At 45.6% G+C, this 12,142-nt stretch overlaps 1 protein-coding gene across 1 annotated transcript in view; it reads right to left on the reverse strand.

The window, feature by feature from the left end:
- grin3a (glutamate receptor, ionotropic, N-methyl-D-aspartate 3A) overlaps nucleotides 1-11,669 on the reverse strand; it is a gene marked incomplete at both ends in the record, with an annotated part of 46,094 nt that extends 34,425 nt beyond the window's left edge. Inside the window, one exon of the mRNA XM_079234818.1 lies at nucleotides 10,914-11,669. Within this exon, the coding sequence (XP_079090944.1) occupies nucleotides 10,914-11,669 (756 nt within the window). The remainder of the gene's footprint in view (nucleotides 1-10,913) is intronic.
- Nucleotides 11,670-12,142: the final 473 nt, after the last annotated feature.

Consider the following 12,142-nt stretch of genomic DNA (forward strand, 5'->3'; position numbering starts at 1 on the left):
AGAAGAGCGGCTGCCTGCTCTATTACATAAATACAAAAATCTGCTGCATTCGACGAACTGGGAAATCCCAGCTTTGTTGTCACTCTGCTCTCTTTCATCACTCTTCTCTCTTTAGAAATCATCCTTTTTTCCCCGGTGATATCACATCATAGTCCAAAATACAGTTTTTGTTTTTTATTTGAAATAAAACTTGCTTGCCTTGCTTTGTGGTAAAACTGCAGGGACTGGCAGAATCATGCGCCAGTGGACAAATCAAATAAACTAGTAATGGCTTGGTATTGATCTTTCCTTGATTGGATGATTCATTGTGGACAAAGTGTGAAAACGGATTAAAATGTGTTTCTGGTACTCTTGTTTTTTTTTTTTAAACAAGATCGCAGAAGTTAGCAGACAAGATTTTCCCATTTTGCAATAATTACAACACAATGTTAATAACAAAATTTATATTGCAGCTGCACAATTTGTTTGTTTGTCTTCACTATTTCACAGCAAATCCTCCCTACGGCCCCAACACCCAACCCTAAACATATCCATAGCTCTTAGCCTTTCATCCTACTGGCCTCCTCTTGTCACTGCCAGTGTTATTTATGAAGGCACAATGAAAACCTCCACTAACTCTCATAGTCAGCAAAGCCCTGTCATTCATCTCCCTGGATAGATTATGAGGGTATAATTATTCCAATAACCCAATTAGCATTATCTACAAATTAATTTACCTGCTTATGATTGAGAAGACAATCTCAGACTCACTATGTCTACCTGTGTGATTTTGACTATATTCTTTCAGTGAAAGTATGCATTCCAAAAGCCATCTTACTTAATTACTATCACCATTACGTAATTACTATCACCAGTCCATCACCACTGACTATTAGCCTAATGCTGTGTTCACACCAAAAGAGTTGCGAAATATTTGTGAGAGTAAATTACATGTTAAATCAGACGAGCAAATGAGGCGAAGAAGCATTGCGAATATTCGCTTTTCTGAAAAATTCGCCCGACACTGAATTGCGAAAGCCAATCAGAGTTGAGAAGCTCCGCCGCCATCACCACCGTCCTGCCTTTGCTGAATCAAACTGCTGGTCCGCTGAAGGAGCGCTGGAAGCGGCTTCATTCAGACACTCGTCCTGAAGGAGTCGGCACTGTGTGCGACTACGGATGATATTATGAACCCAGACACGGGGGCGTTTGATGTTCCAACGTTCGTGGGACTTCCACAACAAGAATAAAGCAGAACTAGAGGTTATTTCAATGGTGAATGGCGGAAATAGTAAAGCCACGGAGATACTAATAGAAATGGTTGTTATTCCTTCCATGGTGGATAGCGGAAATGAAAACTGTTTTACAGAGAAAGCCGCGCCCCCTTTCCGCCGCGAATGGTTGCGAAAAAGCGAAAAGGCGAATTAACCATATACAATCGAGCGACTAAAGTCGGGCGAAAAACCGTTGTGAAAATTCACAACTCTTTTGGTGTGAACACGGCGTAAGATCACTCTTGGGTAATTGAATCTCCTGGAAACGAACACACAACTCGGACAGAGGTTAGACACAATGACCATGAACAAGCACTACTTCACTTATTTTTAAAAACAATAAAGAAGTCAAACACCAGCGCTGGGGAAGGCCCTCGGTGTCTTAATACTGATGCAGTCATGCAGTGGGACAAAACACACAGCTGCCATTTACATGATGGGTATCAAAACTAAGTACTTCATTCAGTATTGCCAGATCATGTCCAGCCCAATCACAATTAAATAGACACTAGTCCAAATCATACACTTGCTAGAAACCTGTGTAAAATGATAAAACCATCTCATGCAAAAACATATCATAAGCGAAATATCTGCATCAAAGAACCAAAGACAAGATGAGTAGCCACTTTCAACCGACAAAGAGAGAAGTACTACAACAAAATACACACTTTCCCATGTCAATGTTGATGATGATGAAGTCACGGTAAGAAGTTCCTCCGTGATCGCAAGCGAGGAATGAATACAACTCATATCAAACCAAATTTCAACCCTATTTTTTTCCAGCCTAACTTAATAAAAAGGAGCCCATTCTGATAACTGACTGGCATAGTACTGGCATTGGGATTTTTTTAAACAATATCCAGCCCTAGTGGGATGGATCAAACTATACTATATAGCCTTCATGTCCTGTATGGAACCAAATGATTGAGTGATTGCTGCGTTTAAAGTGTACATTAAGTTTTTTTTTAACCCTCACCACGTACATTTGTGACCTAAAATTAACAGCACCACTAAATACAACCCTAATAATTGCCACAACTGTCTAATGCTGTCTGCAAAAGTTGAGCAATTTTGTGAATCAGATTGTACAGATAGTTGAACCGACAACATGGCGTATACCTCATAAACATCTCTACGTTGCACTCATTCCACATGTGTCATAATCTGCCAGGCTTCTTGGTTATTTTTTCCTCCGTCTTCATGTTTCGTAAATGTGTTCCCTTTTTAGTTTAATAGTCACCTCTTTCCTTGCAGACTATTTTAATCCATGTCTGTGTGTTCTGTCCCACCTGTGTGGTTGTCTGCCACGCCCAGATTGTTTTTCACCTCATCCCACGTTATTGTTCTTCCTCCAGTGTGTATTTAATCTCCTTGTCTCTTGCCAGTTTGTCTTTGTACTTCCTTGTCAAGCTTTCCAGCCGTCTCTCCTTGTGTAAGATGTAATTACACCTTGCTTTATGTTTTTAGTCTGCCTTAGCATTGGGGATGTTTGGATACCTGCTTTATTCTGGACCATTGCTTCTCAAAGTATTTTTTTTTTACCAACGTCAAAACATTCTCAACATATGACCTTTGACAGAATGGATATTTCTCAATGCTAAGAGCATACGTTTGTACATAATTAGATTAAGCAGCAACCAGCATTTGCATGCTTTGGGTAGTCTTGTGAAGATGCCTTATCTTAACTTCACACAAGCTCGAGGGTTGTCTCATGGGATAGATTTCTACTTGAAAATGAGGTCCTGCTATCAGAGGCAACTGGTCTTTCCCAGGGAGTTTCTCAGTCCCTGCTCTCTTTTTATATGCTAAACTCTCAACCCTTTGCTGCTTCCAAAGCCTCTCACCATCAACTCCCAACCCACCTAGTCCCTTTGCCCTGAGCTGCACTTCATATTTTGGTCCATAAGCTCCATATTCTCATGTGGCCTCATCATTTCAACACTTACGCAACATAATGTGTCCAGCATACTGTGTCAAGGGTTGCTCACAGGTTCAATATATGAGAAACTTTTTGACTGTGTGAACTTTGTTTAACCTAAAGCTTTAAGAGCAGAACATGAGGCAAAGGCCAGACAATGTCCCCAAACAAACACTAATGAGGTCCTCTCAAGACATTCAAAGAGTTTTCATGATTTGAAAACTCAGTTTCGGTAATATTGCTGTCAGCCTTCAACTGGGATTTAATAGCAAAACGAGATTGAGTCAGAAGGGAGTTAAGCCGTCTCTCCAAAAGTCACACACGAGTTCTGGAGTTCAATCTCCGTTTGCTTGTTGATTACCAAGTTCATTTGTATCCAACCACACATCTATTCATCCATCACATAATCAATCTGTATCTGTTGGTTCTACTGCTATATCTATACCTGCTTCTAAGAGCCAGTTTGGACTTTGAACACCTGCTTACTGTTCCAGCGTAATGCTTCCTTGTGCACAGAGCAGGAAATGAGATAATACCCTGGAAACACACACACACACACACACACACACACACACACACACACACACACACACACTCACTAACCATTAGTTAGACTGAAGGGTTCTGGGACACTTGCCACCTACTGAGCTAAAGTAATGTGTGTGTGTGTGTTGGAGAAATAAAAAACAATGAGGCTCTTTTCCCCTCCCAGGAAGGTTGCGCGTGGACAGTTAAAAAAAAAAAAAAAACACACACACACACGTACTGCTACTACGCTCATTGATATGCAATAAACGCCCTGTTGGTGCCACCTAATTAAATTAAATTAAAGGTTTACAGTGTATAGTTACATTAAATCATGTTGTGTTTGTGACTGTCTGTTGTACTTGTGAGAGAGATTTCTACCTGCACGTGCACACACACACACACACACACACACACACACACACACACACACACACACACACACACACACACACACACACAGCAGGTGTCTATTCCAGAGAATGCTCATTGATCAACCATCCCAGTGATTAATTTAGAGTGTTTAAACTTTAAGCTAATTTTCTCACTCTCATTCCAGCTGCGAACTCTACAGATAATCATCAATTAAAGTGTTTGGCACAATAGTTTCACGAACCGCCATGGTTGATTTTCATCAAACATGAAGGCGATCCTTTACCGAACCGAAACCAAAGTAGTTGTAGTCACTTAACCTTAACCCTAGATGCATAAAGGGGAACATAGCTAAACATGTTATGTCATTTTGGAACAGTTATACAGGGCTATTGTTGTCAGTGCCTTCCAAAAGTACCACATGTTTGTGAATATTGCTGCACCCAAACTCCACATAGCTCAAGAATGTCACAGCTTGTGTAAACACCCAAACTATTCTAAGACAAAAGCTATTTTAACGAGGAAGGATCTCAATCAAGTACTTAATTACTGTTCAGTTTAAGTTGATGATTTTGGATGGATGCGAGTTTTAAACAAGCAACAAGCACTGCACATTGTGCAATAACTCCATTTTCTATGCGTAAGATTTTAATGTACAAGGTTCAATGAGGTTTTCCTGCCAAGTGGGTATTGTTTTGTAAAAATAACTTGCATATATATATATATATATATATATATATATATATATATATATATATATATATATATATATATAGTCAAGGCAAGACAACAGGTAAAGAAGCGTAATGTTGAATTTATTTTTAAAAAACAGTGAAATGTCTATGTCATGTCATGTCTGGTGCATGCTGGGAGTGAGCGTGTGTGAGTGAGTCAATGAGTGACCGGTTCTTTTGATTTATTTATTTTTCCTCTTAGATATACATATTCATTTAATGTGGTTTATTGGGTGGTTTTCACCTTAGTTTCGTTGTGTTTTTGGGTAGTTTGGGTTTTTCTTTAGGTGTTTCTGTTCTCCTGCCGACGTCTCGCCGGTCGGCGTCTCCAGACGCCATGGTGAATGGAGACACTTTGTCCCACCTCACGAGGAAGCACGACATTAAGATCGCCATGGACCACTCGTGCAGCGTGGAGGACATCGGGCTGGCGGTGGGGGAGAAGGTCGGACACGGCAGCATTAAGTCGGCCGCGCGCATGAACGGTGCCGTGGTCATCTTTCTGGACCAGGTGGAGAAGGTGAACAGTGTCGTGGAGGCAGGCCTCACGGTGAACGATTTGTTTGTACAGGTGTTGCCGTTAACACAACCGGCAACTAAGATCGTACTGTCCAATGTCCCTCCGTTCATCACCGAGCAGCACGGGGGAGGCTTTGGTTGAAGTGGGAAATGGTGGGGATGGAGGGGAAGGGAAGGGAACGGGTGTAAGCGGAGCTAGTGAGAAGCCCGTGGAGGATGCAGAGCAGGTTTATGGAGTGGTGGAGTAAGGAGAGGAAAGGGTAAGCGGGTTGTGGTAGGCTGAGCAGGTGGAAGAATAAGAGATGGAGGAGGAGGAAGCAAGGGAGCTAAAAGCTGCCCACAAGAAGAAGAAGAATGACCAAAGCGTAGGCAGCGAGGCTAAGGCCAGCAAGGTTGGGGAGGACGAGCAGACGGGTCGGGAGCAGAGGCCGTCTGAGCACAGTGGCAGCGATGCAGAGGTGTCGGACTGCAGTGAAGCTCCGGCTGTCAGTTTAAGCAGCAGCCAGCAGCAACGAATGTACACTGCTGAAAGGATACAAAAGTTCCGACAAAGAACGAAAGGCAAAAAGAGAGTGAAGGTTGCAGATGCTTTTCCTAATTTAGGTTTATTCTACGCCTCAGCCAAACACCACATGAGCCGGAGGTAGGAGTCCGGCCTCACTGACCAGGAGGGGTTCAGATTAAAGAAACGTGTTCCTAAAGTTAAGAGAGCAATGAGCAAAGAGAATGGCGAAAGCTCCAATGTGTGTTTTAATTAATTTATTGTTTTTTATTTTTGTTTTAAATCTCTTACTCGCAATGAATACTTTTAGAGTGGGGAGTTTGAATGTAAATGGAGCCAGAGATGTAAAGAAGAGAACATCTATCTATGAATTTATCAGGATGAAACGTATAGATGTTCTCTTCTGGAAACGCACAGCGACAGCACCAACGAGGCCAACTGGGGGAGAGAGTGGGAAGGGGAAGTCCTCCTGAGTCACAACACAAACCTCAGTGCAGGAGTGGGCTTCCTCTTCTCTAGGTCTTTTACCCCGGTTTCACTGGAGGTCAAACACATCATCGGTTTAACCTTTTTACGGCGGTTTTTATCAATGTGTATGCTCCGGCAACCGGTGCAGAGAGGAAGCTGTTTTTACAAAAGATTAATGATGTTTTAAATGGCTGTGCCTCGGAGGATTTTTTATTCTTGGGTGGGGATTTTAACTGTATGGAAAATGATTTAAAAGACCGTAACCACACAGAGCCACATCCAGCTTCCCAGCAGGTTCTGAGGCAGCTAGTCCATTCTCATGGCCTGGTGGATGTGTGGAGAAGGATGCACGCTGACTGCCGACAGCACACATGGTCCCACTTTAGGGAGGGTAGGATTGCCTCAGCCAGGTTAGACCGGATTTATGTTTTTAAGCACCATTTTAGTATTTTTAAAACATGCAGTATTGTCCCTGTAGGTTTTACTGATCATTCTTTGCTTTTTTGTAATGTTTTTATTGGAAATATTGTACCTAGAAGTGCATATTGGCATTTTAACTCAGTTTTCACCTTTGACAAGAATTTTAGAGAGGTCCTTATTTATTTCTGGGATGTTTTTAGGCTGAGGAAGAGTGATTTTAGTAGTCTTAGGCAGTGGTGGGACCATGGTAAGATTGAAATTAGGCTCCTTTGCCAACAGCACACTTTCAACGTCACCCGAGACATCACCAGGTCTATGAAGGACCTGGAGACTGATATAGTGGATCTAGAGAGCTTAAGCGAGTCCACAGGAGATCGAGGACATATTGAAGTCCTCAAGGGAAAAAGAATGGCTCTGGCCAACCTGTTAGATGTAAAAGTCCAGGGTGCACTGGTCAGGTCCCGATTCCACACCATCGCGGAGATGGACACTCCTTCTAGCTTCTTTTTCGGCCTGGAAAAGACGAGTGGGCAGGGGCGGGTGATCCACTCACTGTTGGCAGACGCAGGGCAGCCAGTTGTGGAACCAAGCCAGATCAGAAAGCGAGCTGTGGGCTTTTACTCCTCCCTGTATACGAGTGAGTACAGGGAGGAGGAAGCGTTGATGGAGGAGTTTTGTGGGGAGCTACCTCAGGTCTCTGAGGGGACCAACAAGGAGCTTGATGAGCCCATAAGCCTGCAGGAGCTGAAGGCCGCCTTGCAGGGGATGCAGGGACGGCGTGCTCCTGGCATTGATGGCCTCTCTGCCGAATTCTACAAGGCTTTCTGGGACATTTTCTCAAGTGACATACTTGATGCTTTTAATGAGAGTCTGGCCTCTGGTTCCATGCTGATGTCCTGCTGGAGAGCTGTGTTACACTGCTGCCAAAAAGGGGAACCTGCAGGACATCGGAAACTGGCGCCCTGTGTCTCTACTGTGTGTGGATTACAAGCTTCTGTCCAAAGTCTGTGCCTCCAGGCTGAGGGGAGCTATGGAGCAGGTCCTCCATCGGGACCAGACCTACTGTGTGCCCGGCAGGTCCATGGTAGACAATGTCTACCTCATTCGGGACGTTTTGGAGGTCTCCAGCTCTTTGGGTATTGACAGTGGTCTGATTTCTCTAGATCAGGAAAAGGCTTTTGACCGCGTTGAACACAGCTTCCTCTGGAAAGTTATGGGGAAGTTTGGGTTCAGCGCTGGTTTCATAGCTAAGATCAAAGTGTTGTACAGTGAGGTTGAGAGTGTGCTGAAAATAAACGGCAGTCTGTGTGCTCCTTTTTGAGTGTATAGAGGGGTCCGGCAGGGTTGTGCTCTGTCCGGGATGCTCTATGCGCTCTCCCTGGAGCCCCTCCTCATCAAGATACGCTCTAGGCTACAAGGGCTGTTTTTACCTGGTTTTAGTAGGAACATGATTTTATTGGCCTATGCCGACAATATTGTTGTTTTTATTAAGGACCAGAGGGATGCAGACCTTTTAATTAACATTGTGGCGAGTTTTAGCAGGACATCGGCAGCGAGGGTGAACTGGAAGAAAAGTGAAGCCCTCGCTGTCGGTGAATGGCGTGACGGCCTCCCAGTTCTTCCCCAGAACCTAGTGTGGCGAAAAGATGGGTTCAAGTACCTTGGGATACATCTCGGACAGGAGAGCATAGTCCAGAAGAACTGGGATGGCGTCACAGAGAAGATTGAGGGAAAGCTTTCCAAGTGGAAGTGGCTGCTCCCTAAGATGTCTTTTAAAGGTAGAGTACTGGTTTTAAACAATCTTATAGCATCCCAGCTGTGGCACCGCTTAACCTGCCTAGACCCTCCCTCAGGCTTTCTAGCCCACATACAAAGGAGGATGGTGGATTTCTTTTGGGAGGGTCTACACTGGGTGCCACAAGTGGTGCTGTTTTTAGCCAGAGAGGAGGGGGGACAGGGCCTTGTCCACCTGGCCAGCCGGACGGCCACTTTTAGACTCCAGTTTATACAGAAGTACCTCACAAGTCCGGAAGGTTTAGTGTGGAGAGATGTGGCTAGCTGCATTCTCAGATGTACAAATAGCCTGGGGCTGGATACTGCTCTGTTTTTAATCAATTCTAGTGTTTTAAAGTTAAGTGGGCTGCCTCCGTTTTATAAGGGTGTTTTTAAGTGTTGGGCCCTTTTTACTCATAAAAGGTGCCCACAGTCAAACTCTCTGTACTGGTTGCTGAGAGAGCCATTGATCTACAGAGCCAAACTGGACATTAGTAGCAGTACCACCCCTGGCCTGACGGGAGCGCTGCTGAAGTCACGAGCCTTGTGCCTGCAGCAGCTGGTGGATGCAGTAGGGCCGACGCTGAGCGATGCCCCGGCCCTGGGCTCTCTACTGGGTCTGCACTATGTCCGGGTGGCGAGGAGGCTCCTGGAGCTGTGGAGACAGAGGCTGACCTGGAAGGAGAGGAGCCTCCTCAGAAACTACAGCCAAAGAGAAGTTGAGCCGGACCCTGCAGACCCTTTCCCTGAGATCTCCCTGAGCCCAGGGCTAGGGGAGCTCACCGGCCCCCTGCTTGCTACGACACGCCCAGAAGATTTGACTCTGCACAGAGCAGACACGAATACTCTGTATTTTAACTGTGTGAAAGGATTAAACAGGTCTGGGCTGTGCAACCGATGCCACACTGTGTGGTCAGACAGACTGAGACAAAATGGACCTGGCCCACAGTGGAAGATTTTATACAAACCTCCCCTGAAGAAATGGACTGCCGACCTCCAGTGGAGGATTTTACACGGTGCTGTCGCTTCAAATGCTTTTATCTCTGTTATTAACCCTTCTGTTTTGAGCCAGTGCCCCTTCTGCAACCTCCGGGAGACTATTTACCATGTTTTTACTAAGTGTGACTTGCTACTTGTTACTAAGAGACTTGCGAGTTTCTTCACTCTTTTAACATTGGTTTTTCATCTTTTTAATGTGGTTTTTACTGAAAGGGTTTTTATCATGGGAGCTGCCTACAAGAAGATAGAAAAAGAAAAGTGGCAGCTCCTGAATTATCTTTCAGGAGAAGCAAAAATGTCTATTTATTTAAGCAGAAAAGCCAGAGTGGAAAGCAGAGAGGGACAGGAGGCCAGGGCAATCTGGCTGTATAACATCAGGGCCAGACTCGGGCTAGAGTTCCATTTTTATAGACACATTGGAGATTTGGACGCTTTTAAACAACGTTGGTGTTTTAATAGTATAGTTTGCTCTGTTGTTGACAAGGAATTGGTTTTTACCGGGTAAATTATGTGTGTGGGTTTTAAAAAAACAACCTGTGACTTTAAAACATTAGCACTTTGTTTGTAAAAGTTGAAAAAAGGATTAATATGTAAATAAAGTGTTTTTGAAAAATGAACCTCTGCTGAATACCAGCACAGTGTGTGTGTGTGTGTGTGTGTGTGTGTGTGTGTGTGTGTGTGTGTGTGTGTGTGTGTGTGTGCACATTCATACCACAGGGCATGTGCTGCTGGGTGCACGCAGCCTTCAATCATTTAATTTGTATTTTTTTTGACAGGAAACCTATTTCATAAAAGAAGAGAGAATTCACTTTTCTTTTACTTTTCTGATAAGAGACACCCTGCGCTCTTCCGTTTATTGTTGTTGTTGTTGTTGTATATTTCAGCACCATGGACAGCGCATGCTGTGCTACCTGCAAGCTCGTTAATGTCTCAGTTTGAAGCAACTGCAGCTTTTCAGAGTCCCTAATTTGATGCTTTATGTGGAGATCAAGAACGTTGGTTTAGATCACACATTGGGCCCAAAAGTGTACATAATGTGGGCCATTTTACCAAGAGAGGTGAAATCAACACTGAACAAGAAAGGAGAAGTAAATGAAACGTGATGTCAGTCTTCTGAAACAACACCTAATACATAGGAGGAGAGAAGAGGGAACAGACCAGCGCCAGGAGGATGAAGTGGTTCTCCCTTCAGCCTCTGTGTATATGTGGGCCACATAAACTAATTGTACACACATTTTCAAATCTGAGATAATTCTTCATGAGTAAACTGCTTTGTGCTCAATACTGTTGCTTGTTGCGCGTCACTGGCTTTCCGGCAATGCGTTATCATACATAACATCTGCAGCAGCCACCGCAGCTGTATGCCGAAGTGCAGGAATCAACAGTTAACAGCACTTTAGATCAAATGTATGAATAACTTTTTTTTTTACCTCACTGTGGCGCGTAAACTCCCGCTGCACAACGCTGACTATGGGCACCCGAAGCGCCAGCGAGACGAACTCCAACTTGACGAACTCGTCCCGGTTCCGTGGAAAGGAGATCATGGCGGAAACCCCCTGCACGACCACGGTGTGACACACGCTCTCCAAGAAGGACAGCGGGTCTTCGCTCTCGGGGCTGCCCGCAGAGGAGCTGGAGAACGCGGGCAGCTCGCCGAGTCCGGACCCCACAGCCATGACGAGCTCCAAGGATAAATTGTATGGCAGCAACCCGGCCCGGTTGACAGCCTCGGCCGCGAGCAGGATCGAGTCCCGGGGTGCGAACACGCGGTTCTCCCTCGAGGTGTTCTCCTCCCGCTGCCGTGCCTGGCTCCTACTCCTGCTGCCCCCCCGCTGGTTATTCACGGAGCCTCTAGCCCTGATGCTCCCGTATCCAGGCGCACCGGCACTTGTTTTCACCTGCTTTTCCAACTCCATCCGCGGCTCCCCGTTCCCAAAAAAACCTCGATCGGTGTCCCAGTCCTCAGAACCGCTGCCGGCGGTGGTGGAGAGCAAGCGAGGCTGAACCTGTAGAGCCCCGACCCGAACAGTGTGGCCGATCCGCTTCAGCACCTGGCACGGCTGCGGGTGAGAGTGAGCGCACGGCGGGAGAAAGACTAGCGCGCACAGCAGTACACATGAGACCCCGGTGCCTGCTCGAGCTGCCGGGCCATTCATCCTCATCCTCATCACCACCGTCTTCATCATCCGCGCTCCACAGCTGCACCGGATTCCCCGTCCAACCACAGAATGGCGGAACACCGGGGCCGCTCAGTTGGTCCCCCTCCTGGCCCCCTGCGTGTGGCCCTCGTGCGGCGCTCAGACCCGCCGCTGCAGTCCCAACTCCGGCTCCAGCTTGCGGCAAAGTTGTGCGTTCCTCCACGGAGGACACGGACAACAGGCTGCTGAGGCGCGAGATCAGGCACGAGCCGCGCTCAAGCGAGAAATGATCCCCAAAAGTGCTTTTTTTCATCTCAAAAGATTTCCATCATTCAAGCTTTTTGATTACTGAACAGGTCGCGGAATCAAACGGAAACATTTCCACATATTCCAGTGGCAGAGGAAACGTGACGCCAAGCCCAGAAGGAAGAGATGTCGGAAAAACACGGTTAATGCGCATCAAACACATTCCAAAACAGTGGGATCCATCAGATGGCTTGACGTCTTCGAAGGAAAATGAT

Source organism: Taurulus bubalis (assembly GCF_910589615.1).
Source record: "Taurulus bubalis genome assembly, chromosome: 19".
Taxonomy (NCBI): Eukaryota; Metazoa; Chordata; class Actinopteri; order Perciformes; family Cottidae; genus Taurulus; species Taurulus bubalis.